Source organism: Mastomys coucha, unplaced genomic scaffold (assembly GCF_008632895.1).
Source record: "Mastomys coucha isolate ucsf_1 unplaced genomic scaffold, UCSF_Mcou_1 pScaffold20, whole genome shotgun sequence".
In the NCBI taxonomy this organism is placed as follows: domain Eukaryota; kingdom Metazoa; phylum Chordata; class Mammalia; order Rodentia; family Muridae; genus Mastomys; species Mastomys coucha.
In genome coordinates this window covers 111,044,044-111,062,827 of record NW_022196903.1, presented here as the reverse complement: position 1 = coordinate 111,062,827, position 18,784 = coordinate 111,044,044, and the positions used below count along the sequence as shown (strand labels likewise).

At 44.1% G+C, this 18,784-nt stretch overlaps 1 protein-coding gene across 1 annotated transcript in view; it reads right to left on the bottom strand.

The window, feature by feature from the left end:
• Nucleotides 1-4,443: 4,443 nt before the first annotated feature.
• LOC116099982 (collagen alpha-2(I) chain-like) overlaps nt 4,444-18,784 on the bottom strand; it is a 20,516-nt gene continuing 6,175 nt past the window's right edge. The window contains exons 2-5 of the mRNA XM_031384054.1: nt 18,261-18,681; nt 17,607-18,168; nt 5,936-6,069; nt 4,444-4,507 (exon numbers count right to left, since the gene is read on the bottom strand). Of these exons, the coding sequence (XP_031239914.1) occupies nt 5,961-6,069; nt 17,607-18,168; nt 18,261-18,681 (1,092 nt within the window). The 3' untranslated portion in view covers nt 4,444-4,507; nt 5,936-5,960. The remainder of the gene's footprint in view (nt 4,508-5,935; nt 6,070-17,606; nt 18,169-18,260; nt 18,682-18,784) is intronic.

The window sequence follows — 18,784 nt, the reverse complement described above, 5'->3', positions numbered from 1 at the left end:
TTATACAACATTCATTTAATATGCACAGTAAGGATATTCACTTAATATATTCATATAAACTTTGTTTTTCCCATTTCAGTCAGAAAATGAGTAAAAACAAAACATTACAAATAGCTAGTTGATAGCCATACCCTTTCCAGATAGGTAGTTTTCTGTGAATTTCAAGCCAGTTTAGTTCACAAAGATCCCCATCTCATGATGAAAGCTAGCAAAGCTCTACGTTTAAGTGGACCAAGTTCTATACCAGATTGGGCTGAACTCCCCATCTTTAAAAAGTAAACTCCAAGGTGGACTAATCTGTGCCAGGCCTAAAACCACAACAATAAAGAAACAAAACACCAAATAAAAGCACACAAGTTTTAAAGAATGGCCCTTTAAAGAATGTTACCAAAAATATTGTAGCGTGAAAGCAAAAAAGAGAAAAAAAAGACCAGGATGGGTCACAGTTCCCTTGGGAAAGCCCTTGCCTAACTAATATAGCCAGGTTTGATCAGCATCAAAACAAAGACCCATTACCAGAAAGAGACAAAATAATCAAGACCTTTAATAAAGCATGGATATTTGGCAGGTAGAAATCAAAAGTACTAAAAGTAAGTAGTTCCAGGTCATCTTCAACTATAAACAAATTAGAGCCCTGCGTGGGACTCTCTCAGAAATTAAACTAGGGGATAGCAAGACGGGGGTGGGGATTAAATAATATTTCTTGTCACCAAATATGATTAAGTTTCTCAACCCCTAAGACCCACCATAATGGAAAGCTTTAATTGTTCCCCCGCCTTCCACATGTGCACCCACCTACACACTTATAAATAAAATACAATTAAAAAAAATAGAAAAGCTAGGCTCAGAGGGTGGGACACCTTTAGTCCCAGCACTCAGGAAACAAGAGGCAAGTGGATCTATAACCAGCCCCAGGCCAGGCAGATAGATATATAGCCATACCATCTCAAAACATTAAAAAGATTAGACCGACAATGACAGCCAGGCAAAGCAGTACACACCTGTAACCAACATATAAAGATGTTGGATTCATGGTCTGCCCTGGCTACCTAGTTAACCCAACCTAGATAAGAACCCCTCAGACTTTATTTTTAAAATTTAAGAAAAACTTTACTCACATATTTAATCATTTGAGAAGGAAACATGATATCATTGACCCACCATCATTAACTTTAAAATAGAGAAAACTTCTACTTACCTGGCCCAACAATAGTGAAATAGTTCTAATGGCACTACAAGTTACCTTGCCTATAACCTCAAGATAAAAATATAAGGCAAGTTCTAAGAGATAGCATTGAGTGGGAAATAGCCTGTATAGTCTTACTACGTATAAATATATATGTAAATTGAACTAAGTTGCAGACACCTAGTAGTTTCCTAACCCTAAGTTTTTTTATCCTTGAGGTCTACTGCAGCAACGTATAACTAATCTCTGTGTAGTGTTGCTCTAAAGTTCTAGTTATATGCCTGTTGGAGTAATGGGCTTATGATTTTAACCCCAGAGTCAGGTAGGGGGATTTGTGTAGCTCCATTTTCAAATGCCTGTCCTGGCATCAGGCACCCGTGCTTGGTCATATTTGGAAAGATGGGTTCTGGTCCCAGATTTAGATCCACCCTGTTGGAGATCTAGATATCTACTTTTCGCTGTTGAACCTTAAATAACTCCCTAGACACTGCTACCAGTAACTTGCAAATATCTAGGCAAAATTCTCACTGTGGAATCGAAATATATCCCGTTTTCCAACAGCCTCGATCCTTCATCCTCCCTCCTCTTCATTCCAAGTAACCCAACTCAGACTCCCTTCTATCATTTTAGCCCCCCTCCAATAAACAATCTACATGTAGTTTTTTTACATGTACAGCTAGCCAGCTTGTGGTTCTACTGGACAGTTCCTTGGCTGTACTGAGTAGTTCAGCTGCACCAAAAGAGAAGGTGCCTTTAGAGTTTCTTATCCACAGACTTCACACATTTTGAACCAGTCCAATTGTTTTTGAAGGCTGACCTGTACCCAGTTTATTGGCTGCAACCTTAGACTCTACCCACTAGAGGGCAGGAGCAATCCTCGACCCACATTCTAGAATCTACCAACCAGTCTCTGTAGTGAACTGCTCTCAGGTTACTAATTAGGCCTCAAATACTACCTACATAGTTTGAACTGGTGGCAGTGCTTATATTACCATGACAGGAAAACCCAAATTCAAGTTCAGGTAAGTTCAATTTGAGATGACACACCTTAGTGAAACTCTGCTTCTAAAAGGGGGGAGGGGGGAACCTAGGAGTTCAAGGCCTTTAGTCCCAGCAACAAGACCAGGTTCTTCTACCAATTTACACTACCCTAGCTATCTCAAAACAAAACAAAAACAATGCATGTGGACAGTCACATCTACAAGTCTACTCTTAGGCCACCCCTTCAGATATGCCTGGACAGCTTTCGGTTGTTCTTTACTTACAAAGGGACTGGGAATTTCCAGAAGGAAAGCCACAAATTCTGTAAATTCTATGAACTTATAAACGAGGACCTGTCTCTCCGAAGAGATTATCTACAGCTCTCAAGAGAAAACCCTATAGCCACTGACCACCACTGTCTTCCTTGCACCGAATGTGAATAGTAGTACTAAGAAGTCATTGTTTAATAAGGTCTTCTTCAGCCAGCTTTGCCTCTAGCTACTTAATGATTTCCCCCTTTTAACTCAAAGGGCTACTCTATTGTCTCTCCTACTATCAATAAAAAAATTTTCTTAGTAATATCTTATCTTCATCTGCTGCCTCCACAGAATTTAACCATTCCTGGAAATCCTCTTAAGGTGTTCCAATCAGCTCCCCCACACAAATAGCTGGACTAATCTTTGAAGACCTTTCAAGACACAACCTTCGGTACCACAAATGAACATGGCATAAACCTTTTGTTTTATCTGGCTCTACAAGCTCTAGAAAGAAAACTAGTCTTTCTCAGAAATCCTCAGGTCCACCCCATTCTTGCCCACACAGGATCCCAGCACTCATCCTTTTTACTTTTGATAGTTTTCTCTAGGATCTTCATATCCATCACAGGCTAACTTTGAACTGTCAATGCTTTGATACTCCTATGTGGTGACACGTGGTGGTTCAGCCCGCCTTAACCCTATATGATCAATTAAAACAAATGAACTTTAAAATGTTTATATTCCAATAAACCTACCATAAACTGAACCCACCTTAAGCAAAATATGCACTTGATGTGTAGGACCTAATCAAAATTAAAGCCTAGACTAGTGCACCTTAAATGTAATCAGAAAATTTCCCTTAGTTATAGTCCCTTGCACAGGATAGGCAAATAAAATACTACTGACCTATACATACCCCCAGTCAGTTTAAAATAAAACTATTCAACTGTGTCTAAGTTGCCCAGGCGAACCATAACTTAGACCTTTTGCCTCACCACCTCCTAGTAGCTAGAATTACAGCCTTGTTATCACCACATGGCCTCATTCAAAATTCTTTCTGTATTCCTCTTGATTCCCACATTCCTAGTTCTCTCTTAACTCTAATAAAAACAACTTACTCCCTGCCACTCCATCACAAACTTAAGATTCCTCTAACTACAACTGTAACCCAATTATGTCAATGCCCCACTTCTAAGCTCTATTTCCCACTGGTTATAAGAACAAAGGCTGAATGAACTAATGAAATCCTTGGATCCTACAGACACCCTTTTTGTTTGTTTGTTTGTTTTTCGAGACAGGGTTTCTCTGTGTAGCCCTGGCTGTCCTGGACTAAAACTCTGTAGACCAGGCTGGCCTCGAACTCAAAAATTCACCTGCCTCTGCCTCCCAAGTGCTGGGATTAAAGGCGTGCACCACCACCGCCCTGCCCTACAGACATTCTTACCTATATCTTACCATTTCCCCACTCTCTGTTCCCGGGAGGATTTGACTTACATAGTAATTCTTCATCCAAATATCCTCTGCCCAACCTTGTCCAGCTAAACCTTGATAATCCTCTAGGTCTAAGCTCCAATACCTTTCTTTCCAAAACATCTCATGCTCCACAACATGTCTGAGCTTCCACTTTCATAACACCCTTTTCGTGTAGTTTTAAAAGGTGTCTTCAAAACCACACTGGGATCCTACTTAGGACAGTCTTGTTGTCCAGTATTTCCTCAGCCTTAGCAGAGGGAACAGACCACAGGAGGACAAGGATTAGCAATGGATTTACTGGCCACTTGGGGTCAACACCTTCCTTCAGAGTATAGCAGCTTAGTCAAAGCTAAAAACATGCAGAAAGCATAAAGGACAAGAAAGCATTCTTTTCTGTAACATGTCCACACCTACAGCTTGCTTTTACTTAAAAAAAAAAAAAGTTTTCTGCAGCTCTTTAGTATGATTTCCCAGCAAACTAGGCATTTAAAACTAACGACAACTTCTTAGCCTCCAAAGAAAACAAATTGATTATCTTTAATAGCTTACCTTAAAGAACCACCACAGATGCCTTCTTTAGGAAACACTTAATGGAAGATAACAAGTTTTCCTTTAAAAAACAAAACACAAAACCCAAGATTGGTCTCATGGCCTCAGATTCCAAGCTAAGTTTCTCAAGTCCAGAAATACATTTATAATAGCCCTAGGACCAACATATTTAAGTTTCCATGTTATTTATGTTTTATGTTTTTATGGGTAGAGGACATCAGCAAACAACTCATTTGCTTAGCAGAGAACTAATTAGAGCTTAATTTAAATGTAGGAGAAATTTAAAATTTAAATTAAGATGGAAGGGAGAGCAGAGATCTAGGAGGTACTCCTGGAGGCAATACAGAGTTCCAGGAAACCCTCCAGTGTTTTATTTTGTGCCCCCGCCACGATGGGGGGGGGGGGTCCCTTGGACAAGGCTTTCACTAATAACCATACCTATGTGACAAAGCTATCCTCAAATGATAAAAGGACATGAGCTTAATCATATGAAAACTTATGCTTCATTTTTCATTTTGGAAATATGGTAGTTTGCTTTGCCTGTTGCCTTAAAATAGGAGTAATTGCATTTGCATTGTCTCATACTCTCCGTGATTATTACCTAAGGTACTGGGAGGGTGCTAAAGTTATTTTATAACAAAATAGTTTCAAAGACCCAGAAACTGTTTCACTTCAAAGAGTTTCATCCATACTCTTGCCCATAAAATTCTAATGACTGGATCCCCTTCCTAACTTCCAACTCTGATCTTCTACCCAGTGTTGTAGACAAAACCAGGTGGCCTCCCTGGAGACACCACAAGGCATGCAGCTGGCAGCTAGACCTACATTAACCCACTGGCACAAGACCTGTGAACAAGTGAACTGTGGAGACATGCCCAGTAAAAAGAGCAGATGAGAAGTACTGTCCGAGCACCCAGAGATTTGGTTTTAATTACAAGACAGATACCAGAACCATTTGCATCATTCTAGGTGCCTGGCTCCTAAGACTGTACCCGGACAAGGCCTACATTCCCTATTAATTTCCACAACTTGAGCACTAAAGAAAATGCACTATTTAAAACAAACAGGCTGAGACTGCTTTTTCTAGCAAGCTACCCAGTCAGTGATACTGGTTAAACTGGATTTTCACTGCCTTCAGGTAGATCCAGGTAAGATAAACGAGGTGCGCCCTTTGAATCCTGGACTAGCTAAGTTTATCGGCCGAACAAACAGGGCGGCTCAAGCACCACCCACCTAGTTCTTTTGTTCAGGCCCGCTTGGTGGGAGCCTTGCTGCACCCTCCTCCTCCATGCATCTTTGTGTTCCAGGAAGTCGCTCGAGTTTTCGCTAGGAGCCCGCCCTCGTCCTCCCTCCATTTTGAAAATGAGTTCTAACCTCCGGAACGCTGGGAGCGCGTCCAGGCAGGTTTTTCTTACTCAGAAAGTTCCACTCTTAAGACCACGGGAGCCGCGGCTTCAAAACTACTGCCTTTTTCTGCTGTAAAACTTACCAGGGGAGGAAGGTAGAAGTGACTTCTATTTTTTCAATAAGGAACGCGGCTTACGAACCCAAACTCCACCCGACGCCTTAAAAACGCAGAGGGCTCCGGGGAAAGTCCAGGTGCATCTTCTTTTTGTTCGCAACCTGAAATGGAAGTTCAAATGACCAGGGGCAAAGGCTTTCTGCGCAAGCGGAGCCCCTGGAGAAGAACGTTTTGGCGGGAAGCAGGGCGGGGGGCAAAGTGACGCTGCTCCGCGGCCTTCGCCCGGTAGTCGACCGCGCCGCGCAGAGAGCGCCGGCCGGGCAGGAAGGTCCGCCCCGGGGCCTGCGCGGGCTCGGGCGGGAGCTTCCGGGCGGGGGCGGGGGATGGGAGGCTCCTGCGCCGGAGGATGGGGGAGGGGAATATTCAGAGGGCGGGGAAGAGGCCTGGAGCAAGAACTCGCGCGGGCCGAAGCATGGAAAGACTCGCAGAGGGAAACTTCTAGGTGACCAGGTCAAGTACGCGGCCCGGAGCTTGGGGCTCGGGCGGGAAGCGGGGCTCACCACGCCGAGACGGGCGTTCAGGTCCGGAGTCCGGGAAGCAGCAGCCGCGTGATCTACAGCGGCAGTCGGACTGGGGTCACGGGGTGCAGAGGAGGAAGTGCCCTGCCGGGCCCGCCAATATGTCACCAATGAGAAAAGCGTGCCTGCAGGTGTGGCCCGCGAACGGTAGGTTTGGCCGGCGCCGGAAGTGGGGGAAGGAGGGAAAGGAAAGGGGAAGACTCCTCGCTGAGTTCTGTGTAAAGGAGCCACCTGAGCGAAGTCCAGACTACCGGCTGCAGTTGGAAAGGGGAGCGCAATGAAGCCCTGAAGACTCAGCCAAGTAAAACCAAACACTACAGAGTAAAAAACCTGCCGACACCTAAAACTTTTTTTCATTTGACTACGGATTCGAGAATATTTTCCATGTTGAAACATTAGAAACTCCCGCCAGACATGGTGGCGGCAGGCCTTTAACTTCATCTCTCTGGAGGTAACCCTGAGGTGGAAGGGGATCGAAAGTCGATGCCAGTCTATACTGTGTTCAAGTGAATCCCAGACTTTTCTTTTTTTTAACATAAATACTGGGTGTGGTGGTGCGTAGCTTTAATTCCAGCACTCGGGAGGCAGAGGCAAGCTAATTTCGACGCCTGCCTGGGCTACTACCTCTTGAGTTCCCTCCCCACAACCCTGGACTTCTAGACGCTAACAACCCTAAGTTTGGTTCCCCAGTGCCCACATAATGAAAGGAGGGCTTGACTTTTGTTTCGAATTGGTCCACATGTATAAAAATGAACCTTAAACAAAATGTACCCAATAGGCAATCACAAAATGTATTCAAAGCAGTTCGATTGAGAAGTGATTAGATTATTTCAAAGGCCCTCTTTTAAGGGACCAGAAAAATGGGGAAAGGCACTAAGCCACCCAGCTTGACACCTGAGGGGAGTACCACCCACAAACCCACAGGAGAGAAGGGGCCATAGTTGTCCTCTGACCTAAGCACCCTTGTAGAGGAAACACCTGCAGGCACTCCTATACACAAATACTTTAAAATGTTACTAAAGTTTATTTTTTGTAAAAACTGGAGGAGAGAAACATGAAATAAGACGGTCCCCTATTTACTGAAGCTGGTGATCGAAGCAAATGCTTAAAAAAAAATAGAGCCAGGGCTATTCAGAGAAACCCTGTGTCAAAAAAAAACTAAAACAAAACAACAAAAAAACCTCAAATAACTTTTCATCATAAAGTTGTATAGAAATACTGTTTAGCCGGGTGGTTGTGGCGCATGCTTTTAATTCCAGCACTCGGGGGGCAATGACAGGCAGATTTCTGAGTTCGAGGCCAGCCTGGTCTACAGAGTGAGTTCCAGGACAGCCAGGGCTATACAGAGAAACCCTGTCTTGAAGGAAAAAAAAAAAAAAAAAATCACTGTTTAGCACTAAGAGACAAGCTAAAAAGAGAAATGAGCCAATCTTTCCGGTAAAGACAAGGTAGGACTTAACCATAAAGAGACTTGAAAAAGAAAACTAAAAAGCAAAAATATCAGTATGTGCCATGTTAGATTATTTTTTGAGATAAGGTCCCATGTAGAGGAGACTGAGCTTTCAATTCAATATGGAGCTTTTAAGCTGAACTTGGACTCCCAATTTTGCTTTTTGGAGCTTTTGCAATCTTCATGCTCCAGTCTCTTGAATGGAATGCTGTACATAGACTCCAGACCAGCTCAGCTACTTCCTCCCACTCCCTTGACACAAGTGAACACTGACCACAAATTTTTATCTGTACTATCTGTGGGTATTCCAAAATAAAGGAATTGGAGCTATAGATGTGGCACTGCAGATACCCATTATCCCAACATTTGGTGAGCTGGGAAAAAAGAATTTTAAAACGAGAGGGAAAAAGAAGGATTCAAAGAAAATCATACATATGCACACCTTCCTGTTCTTCCAGAAGGCTGAGTGGAATTTGGCTCATATACACAGGTCAGGCAGCTAGCCATTCTGGCTTCTGTGGCTACATTTCATACAGGAAGGTATTAACTAATGAGTTGGTTTTCAACAGACAAATCCTAAAATAGTTATGAGATAATAAGATTCTAAAGGTTGTCTGGAAATTATCTACAGTATAGGAAAATGTCCATCACTGGAAATGTGTTGGAGCTAAATGGCAGTTCATTTTTTTTCCTTTATTTGAAATAGTCCATAGCCTTGCTCAAATTTGAGAACAAGAACTCAAATTTGAGTATGTCAGTTCAATTAGTAGAATAGGCCTAACATGACTCAAACCCTAGGTTCTATCCTTACCACCAAATAAACCTAGTATGGCCACTGAGGAGTGCCTGTCTGTATGTGCCAAAGCACCTGAAGGCAGAAGCTCAGAAACTCACATCTAGGTAAAGCTGACTGTGGCAAAGCCTGACCAGTTCCTGAAGCAAGCCCGGTGTAGAGAATTGACTTCTACAAAGCTATCCTGACCTCACACAGAGGAAAAAAATGAATAGAGGTTGATGGTTGGCCAACATTCAGAGGCAGTGCCCAGCCTGGTCTACATAGCCAAATCTACATAGCAAGATGCTGTTTTCAATATGTAGTTTAAGAGCATCCCCTGGAATACTGAATTCCAGGCCAACCAGATATTACCTGAGACCACACCTACTTAAAAACCACCTAAGCTTTGGATTCTTAATCAAAGTCAAAAGTAGATACAACATATTTTAAGGCGAAAAAGTGAAAACTTTTGGGCCTGGTAGGATACCTCAGACATAATTTTTACATGAATAAGTCCCTCTGTGAGGAACCCATGGCTGACAAAGAGAAATCTGACTTCTTTCTGCCATAGATGATTACTACCTAAGTCTCAATTACTTAAGAAAAAAAACCTTGGTGCGTTTTATTTTTTATTACTTAACCTACACACACACACACACACACACATATGTGGCACTTATGTAGTTGAATGTAATACCTTCAGTTAACTGGTTTTTGACTTAGCAAGTATCACTACTGTACTAAGAGAATGGTGCAAGAAAAAGGATGTTGTACACTGACAGAAAGGGCAGTGGTGGCCCATGCCTTTAATCCCAGCACTTGGGAGACAGAGTGAGTTCCAGGACAGGTGGGGCTAAACCCTGCCCTGAAAAACCAAAAAAAGAAAAAGTTAAATTTGAGGTGTGAGTGGTTATCACTGTAGAGAGACTGAAGCAGAAAAAATGAGTTCAAGTCAGCCTCAGCTATATAGGAAGTCTGAGGTGAGCACAGCTATAAAGTCTAGTATGGTATTTTGTATTATAAAGTCAATGTTTTGTTTGTTGAGACATGGTTTTGTAGCACAGGCTAGCCTTTAAAAAAAAGTTTTTTCTTTTATTCTTTACCACTACCTCCCTAGCGGTACAGATCATACCATTTTACAAGGCTGATTCAGGAGATGTCAAGGCCAGCCTAGACTAACCAGCCTGAGCTACAAGATGGAAAGTAAATATTGTTATGAGGGCTAGCTAGAGAATGGGAAATGATATATATACACATATATATACACACACATACATGTATGAGTGTATAGATATATACATACATATATATCATATATATGTGCATGTGTGTATCACTAAAGATATTGCATACTTACAAAATGCCAAAATGCAGACACTAGCTCAAGCCTGTAAATCTAGCACTTCCAAAATAGAAGCACTGGGATCAGGAGATCCAGGCCATCCTCCACCACAAAGCTGATGGGCAGTCTGGGCGTCATGAAACCAGGTTAAAACTTTTAAAAAGATGGTATGGTAGATGTTTTAATCCCAAGCAGTTGAAGGTCAACTTGGTTTACAAGTTCCTAGGGTCAAACAAGATTATCACCTAAGAAATTCGAAAAATAAAGTGGTGACAGGTGAGCTCTCAGAGTTCTAAAAAGTGAAAGGGGCATGGTGACACTGTTTTTTTATCTCAGCACTAGGAAGGCAGACAGATCTGTTCAAGGATAGTTAGGACTACATGTCAAAAAGTGACATTTAGCCAAATAGGTAGATAGGAGCAACAGAATTCCATGTAGAAACAAAAAGCTATTGCTTAAAAATTAACTGTGAAGCCAGCATTCTCCTTTTCTTTGTATTGCTATTTCTTCTCCATGAACAACTTTTCAGATTTTTATTTAACAGACTAAAGTATTTCCTTGGCTAGGCTATTTTAGTACTTTACAAATGTTTGTTGTTTTATCATTTTCAGTATTTTATTAAATGCATAAGGAATTTAGGATATAGATCTTTTTATACCACTCAGACCTACTTATTACTCTTACTTAAATAGACCCAGGATGCCACTATGTTAGCACAACTTTATTGATGTCTTGGTTTTGAAATAAACTAGCTGCATGGCCTCATATTTTTCTTTTTAAAATGGGGGGAGGAAAAAAAGGATTCTATGTAACCAGGTTCACCTCAAACTTTACAGGACCTGAGCTAGTCTGTCCTTTTTGTTGAGGCTGGACCTTGAGTCTAGGCCTGCCTGGAAGTTGTGTTGTGGCATTCTGGATCTGCCTCTCAAATGGTGGGACTACAGGCATGCAACCATAGCAGACCCATCTTTTAAGCTTTATTTTCTATATTCCATGCCAGGGAATGGAGTGGGATCACATCCAAGGCCTTGTACATGCTGGGCAAGCACTCAAATCACTGAGAAAACTCTCAGCCCTATATTAGCTATTTTTAGTTCAATTCAGGAACTCAATCATTCCCTGTCATGAACTCACCTAGAAATTAAGACATGCACCAATATACACATATATTGCACTTAGTTTCTCAGAAATATATACTGCACTTAGTTTCTCAGAAATAGATCTAAACTAAAAGTCTGACCCAAAGTTGGGCAGTGGTGGTGCATGCCTTTAATCCCAGCACTTGGGAGGCAAAGATAAGCGGATTTCTGAGTTCCAGGCCAGCCTGGTCTACAGAGTGAGTTCCAGGACAGCCAGGGCTACACAGAGAAACCCTGTCTCAAAAAACCAAATAAACAAACAAAGTCTGACCCAATGGGTACTACATGTCAAGTTCAATACACTAAACTACTCTAAGATATAGTAAAGGCCAAGCAGCTACTAATAAACATTCAAGTGTCACTCCAGCACTGTTTGTATTTACCAAAGGTAAGTCACAGGCTACAAAAAAAATTAAGCTGTTTTCCATCTTTCAACTACAAAGACTTTAACTTACTATACCTATTTCCCTTTATGTTCATTTCACAAAGCCTGTGCTACTATAAAAGTTATTAATACTAATAAGGATCCATATCTTTTAGGCTTACATTAAAATTAATCGAGTAGACAAATTTACAAAAGAACACAATACACTGAAACTACGGATTTAGTTTCTTCTGAGATCATGTCTTCAGGTATCACAGGGGTTTCCCCTCAAATTTGTAACGTAGCTAATACTTACCTTGAAAAAGTCCTTATTTTCCAGCCTCCATCCCAAATAAAATCGTTACAGGCAGACACCACCAACTGGCCTTGCTATCTTTGTATGTCTTAAGAATTAAGATATCTATATTAACAATGAAAATAAGACAAATGTAGTCAAACTATGAAGTTCATTATGTTTATGATAAAGTATTGTTATTAATTGGACCTTCTGTCAATTGACTTGAAAATTCCATTATTTAGATTTGCTGGTACCTCTCTCCCCATAGTAGTGGAGAAATGCCTGTGTTGTGTAAACTACTAAAGAAACTACAACTGAAAAGGTAGAATACACACAGATCATGAGCCCCGTTCCAGAACTAAGCAGGTTCAGGTTATCTATGGCTTGGGCCCCAGGTCTCTGAACAGACCTTCATACCATCTCAGAAAAGGATGGGTGATTCCTCGGGAGACCACAAAACACTTTACTGGGTTCTCATGTAACTTTCTGCAGAAGCTCAAAAAACATGGGTGTAAACTCTACAAGCCACAATACACTGCTCTGGAATGGAAATGAATTACAGATTTAAGAGGAGAATAAAGCTAAGCATGAGTCTATATAAGAGCGGCTCTAGCGGGGACAATTACCATACTTGTAGGCAGTTTCGGGGAACAAATGCCTAACACCACCATTAATATTTTAAGGGGAAATTACAAAACACAGCACTTAAAGATGCTCTATTATGGGGCTGGAGAGGGGGCTCAGCGGTTAAGAGCACTGACTGCTCTTCCAAAGGTGCTGAGTTCAAATCCCAGCAACCACGTGGTGGCTCACAACCATCCATGAGATCTGATGCCCTCTTCTGATTTGTCTGAAAACAGCTACAGTGTAAGTACATATAATAAATAAAAGATGCTCCATTATGGAATCAAAACTTCCTAATATCTAAACATTTCCTTTTTATTTTTAAAGTTTCTAAATTTTATTTCACACTTATTTTATATGCACATATGTATCATGCATGCACACATGCTCGCTCCTACTAAGTACATTCCTACAGATGGTTGTTAGCCACCATATGGGTGCTAGGAATCAAACCAGGTTGTTCTTAACCTGTAACATCATCTCTCCAGCCCCTTTTTATGTCATACTTAAAAGTCTGAATATTTTACCTGTGGGTATGTATATGCAAGGCATGTGCTACCGCAGGCCTGTGGAGCACAGCCAGTCTCCTTGAAAAAAGGAGTTATAAAATATCATCTGGATGTTGAGAATCAAACCCAGGTTCTGGGTAAAGAAATGCTCTTCAGGGGCTAAGCTATCTTTCCATTTCTGGTACCTGAATTTTTATTCTTTTATCAAAGTACTCTGGATTCTGGACTCACTATGGTGTCCTGTATGTTGAGGTTACATGCAAACTACTACTACCTCTACTAAATTTTAATACCAAGAACAATGGTCTTCCTAGAAAACTTGAGGAAAAACTTGAAAATGGGATAGTTTTTGGAAATATACTTAAAAGGGGGGGGGGGGTAGGGGTCTTGTTTTGTTTTCAAGATAGGGTTAGTTTCTCTGTGTAGCCCTGGCTTACCTGGAACTTTTTTTGTAGGCCAGGAAGGCTTCAAATTCAGGGTGATCTACTTGATTGCCTCTGCCTTCCTAGAGCTGAAGTTAAAAGTCCTGCCTCTGTATCCACCAGGCCTGGCAATGAAACAAGGTTTTACTGCAGAGTCTGGCTGGCCCAGAACTTAACTTGCAGCTATCCTTTTGCTTCTGCCTCAAGAATAATGGAACTACCCCCCACCCCACCCCACCCCCGTTTTTGGAAGCTGGGTTTCTGTGTAGCCCTGGCTGTCAACTCAGGGATCCACTTGCATCTAACTCCCAAGTGCTAGCTAGGATTAAGCCCCTGCACCACCACGCTTGGCAAATGCTCAGATTATGACCGGCCAATTTGGAAGACATGCACACTTTTGAAATTTCTCTACTTTTAAAGTCTTACAAGAATGCCTGCATTGTTATTATCCTGAAAATACCACAGAATAAAATGTTAAGAAAATCATCTCCTTCCCTAGTCATTCTCTTGCCAAGTTCCTATTGTTTCTCCTTCTGAGATGTTAATTTTGATTTGATTGGTCTAGGACCTATGAACCCAGGTTATACCTTAATCTTAAGAAATTCTGTCAGCAGAAGACAAACTTCTGCTAAGCCACCTGAATTTTTGCACTTTTCTTCATTTCCCCTGCACCCAAACTCAAGAGATTTACTGGCCTCTGACTCAGCTACAGCAATCAAAGGTGTTTACTACCATATCTGGCTCTTTCTTAAAGACTGGCTCAAGAGAATCTCTTGTAGCCGAGGCTTACCTCAAAACTCCAGTTCCTGCCCCCCAATCCCTACACAGAATTCTTAAGTGTTAGGACCATGGATGGACATGGGATACTTCCCATCTAGTTTGTATCTTTATGTTTAAAAAACAATCCTCTTAAACCAAGGCTATCCTGTATAGTTACAGCACATACTATTAAAGAATATAGCCTTCACTACTTGAATCTTTAATCAAATGAAACTGATTAGCCATCTTCAAAATTAGTTTGTAAAATAATTTCAGTTAAGGAAGCAGATTTTGAAAGTCCCACAAAACAATTCAAACCCAGCAACATACAAAACAGTTAACACCTTGACCAAGTAGGAACAATACCTTAAAATTTTAACCATTACTCTAATCCCCCCTACCCCCCTAAGAAGCAACCATAGGTGAGAATCTGAGTTTCTGGCAAGCCAGGGCTACATAGTAAGGCCAGGTCTTTAAAAAAAAGAAGAAAAGAAAAAAGGTAACCATTACATACATACATATACATATATACGTTAATGGAACCAAAATAAGATTTCTTCAATGTTTTGCAAGTAATGCAATGCTGGTCCCTCACTCAGGTAGGGCCCTGCAAACTATGCTAACAAATGAAATGTCAAGTTGAGGGCATATTAAGAACTAGACACAAGTCTACAGGCCTCCACTAACTCAAATAGAAGTAATCTGAGAACCAGAACACCCAGACTGTAATGGTAATCTTATATTGGAATCCCAGCACCCAACAGGCAGGAGTTCAAACAAACCTGGGCTCCACAGGCATCTCTGGATGCATGGACACAGTGACTTTATATGTGGAACTCCTGCAGTCAATCTTCGCAGTGGAAGGAAGACTAAAGCACACTCCACTTTTTGAAAATGAGAGGAGTGGAGTTGTTGTATTCACCTTTAATCTTATCACTTGGGAGGCAGGGGATGTCCCACTTCTAAATTCAAGGACAACCTGGCCTACAGAGTAGGTACTAAGACAGCCAAGAAGACACAGAGAAACCCCTTTTGGAAAACCAGAGTGTGGGGAAAAATAAGCCTAGGAGTTGTGTATACCATTTAGTCCCAGCACTGAAGAGGCAGATACAGAAGTGTCTGAGTTTAAAGCCAGCCTGATCTAAGGAGCTACAGGGCAGCCAGAGCTACAACATAGAGAAAGGTACAACAGCCTGATGACCTCAGTTCAATCCCAGAACCCACCAGTAGCAAAGTGAGCCAAAAGGTGTTCTGCGTGTTATTGGTAGCATCAGCCCACACCCATTCACTCATGGGTTACACAAAGACCTAAAGTTTATGGAAAATGAGAACACCTGCCTAACATTTAAAAGGTCCTAAGTGACAATTTTCCAGCAATAAGCCTTTGAAGGTTTATTTTGCAGGGAAATAAAGCATGGTGATCTTAAACTGAGTTCAATTCTTCCTCTGCTGTCAACTGAAGGTACCTCTATTAACAGTGGAGACAGAAAAAGTGGAGGAAGACGGGCCCTATTAAACCTAAGTCCCAGTTTTGAAGGTATCCTTGGCAAGTGATTTCTTCTAGCCTCTATTTTCTCATCTGTACCTTAAGCTTGGCTTGTTTTCAAACTTGCTTTGTAGACCAGACTTAGCCAGCAACAGAGATCCTCCTGCCTCTTCCTCTCCAGTGCTGGAGGGTTAAAAGCCCACACCTCTCCAGCGTAGGCAAAGGTTTAATTAAAAGATTTGTTAACGCCACCTTTAAATGAAAACTGTAAAAAGTACCAATGCAGTAGCTGTGCTTCGTGGTGCATGCCTTTAATCCCAGCAAATCCACAGCACTATGGAAGCAAAAGGAGGTGGATTACTTGAGTTTGAAGCCAGCCTGATCTATATATACAGTGATTTTGGGGCCAACCAAGCCTTAATAGTGAGACCCTACATCAAGGAAAAAAAAAAGTAATCACTTTTGCATTTACTTTTAGAGTCATTGTGCCCAGGCTTTCCTTCAAACCAAACCGTAAATTTTTTTTTAAAGTTACTACAAAAAAGGGCATGATACAGACTTGGTGGGGCTGACAGTGTACCTGTCTGCCATGCCCAGAACCTACTAATGGGGTGTGGTCTAGTTAGTAATCCAAACTACCTAGGTGGAGCTGGGTGATCTGCAATTCAAGGTCATCCTCTGTAGCTACATAATGATCTGGAACTTTTAAAAAAGGGGGGGGGAGGGGCGACTGCTAATTTCTAGTGCCTATAACGGCAACATCAGTGAGATAAGGCGTTAATATCAAAGTTCAAGGCAGGAGTACTGTTACAAATCTTCTAAAGTTGCAGAATAGTTCCAACATTCAAAAGGCAAAGGCAGGCAATGAGTTCCCAGGCTAGGTTGTACAAATTAGTTCCAGGAAAAGCCAAGACAACAAGCTATGAATCTCTTAACATTTCACCGAAGTGGAAACTTAAGGCTTTAAAAGAATGTCTAGAAATTAGTACTAAAAACTCCACTTTTTACTGTCTTTTGTCTACCTGAACAGCTGAGATATTTTCAATTTTAAGTAGAAATTTAACTATCTTTGGAGGGAGCTAACTAAGGGGGCTTGAGTAACCCTGGCTGTCCTAGAACCTGGTCTGTAGAACAGGCTCTTTTCGAACTCAGAGCTCTGCAAAGGCATGCATTACTACCCCGTGCATGCCCAACTCAAAAGTTCTTCCACATTGTTCAGAAGTGGGTTAATGCATTTTTTTGCCAGACCTAACTACCGGAGCCCAGTCTGAACACAGAAGAACTGAACCACGTTTTAGCCTCCACTCCCCAGGAAGGAAAAAAAAAAACTTGAGTCTTCGCTCTTTCAAGATATCTTATGATTTGATCAATTAGAAGACTGTTAATTACTTAAAAACTCCCCGGACTAAGAGTTAGACCATTGTGATAGGACCCTCAATTCAATCCCAGTGCTGGCAGAGTCCATTTCTCCACGTTGTACCCCTTACCTCCACACCACTGGCCCCCCCCACACACATACAAATAAACATTAAGGAAACTGACCTAGAAAAGACCAAAAGTTCCGTAGACAAAACTGCCCAGGCTCAGGAGAGACTGCTTCCGCACCGCCACATGGCGGCCACCCGCGCTCGCCCGCCCGCCCTCCCGCCCGATCCCGCCGCAGCCGCAGGGTACTGCCTTCAAGTAACCGGAAGGTAGAAAGAAGGCCCACTTGTTTATTCCCGCGCCGGCAGAAAAAGCCGCCAAGGACGCTCCGCCGGGGTCTTAGGGCCACGTGGGGCCGCCTCCCGGGTATCAGCCAGACGCCGCGGGCCGGCCGAGCCGGGGGCGCTCGGAAGAGCACGCGCCAAGCCAAGGCCGAGCAGGCCCGCCTCAACTTTGACCAGAAGCGCGGAGGTCCGCAGACGCGGCACCAAGCACACGGAAGGAAAGCGAACGGCGGGCTGACCCACCTCAGCAAGGACTCCGCACCCCCGAATGCGAACACGCCACCTCCAGGGTCCGGGACGCAAGCAGACCTGCGCTCCGCACTCCCCGGCCGCCACGAGGAGGAAGCAGGGCGGTCGCCTCGGGCCGGGCCAGGCGTGGGAGGTGGGCGGAGTCGTCCCGCCCAGTCTTGGGAAACTCGGGGAGCCTCGGGCCACGTGAGCGCCCGCTCTCCTCTCACAAAACTACAACTAGCGCCCGGGCCTGCCCGGAGGACGGACCGACGGGCGAAAGAGCGCCGCCCGCGGTGGGCGAGGAGCGCTCCAGCCTCAGCCCCGAGTGCCCGGCCGAGGCCGCCACCACCTCGACTTCGTGCGAGCTGCGCCGGGGCTGGGGTCCGGGCCTCCGAGCCTGGCCCGGTGGAACCGACTCCCGGCTTCAGTCCCCGTCCCCCCGACCCCAAGCCGCAGCCACGCGGTCCCCGGCTCCGTGGGCCGGCTCTGCCTGGCTCCGACCTCGGACCCCTCCTCTCGCAGTCCGAGCCCCACGCCCGGCGGGCCCAGGCGCCAGCAAGCCCCGCTGGCGGCCCTCACCTCGGGCTTCTCGTCTCCACGCTCCCACTCACATCCGGAACCTCGCCGGCCCTCAGAGCACCTAGAGGAGGGTGGAACCCCGGGGACTTGGCAGTTGTAGCTGAGGCAGTTGAGGCTTGTTTACGGTCACCATGGAAACCCCCACAGGCGCGCTCGCGGGGCGGCCTCCGCGGGGCGAGTCCACCGCGCGGCCGGCCTGGTCCTCAACTCCCGCCTGCCGAGCGCCCGCGGCGCTCCCGGAAGCCCTCCTGATCCCCGGTCCGATCCCCGGTCGGCCCACGCCCCGAGCACCCGGAAACAGTCGCCCGGGGAGCCCACTTTCCCTTCCCACAGCCGGCGTGACCGCGGGCTGGCCTTCCCCGAACCCCACCTTCAGGAAGACGAGGCGCAGTCCTCCTTCCACGACGGAGCCGGAAGGATGCAAGACGGGGACAGGGCGGAGCCTCAGGCAGCGGACATCCGGGCACGGGCCAGCCAGGGCGCCATTCTGACGAGCCCAGAACGGAGCCTAGGATTGGCCGGGGGAGAGAGGGGGCGGGACTAGGGGGCGTGGACCCGCCTCTGAGCCCAGGAGAGGACAGTGACGGCGCAGGCGCAAAGTTTCGGAGCGC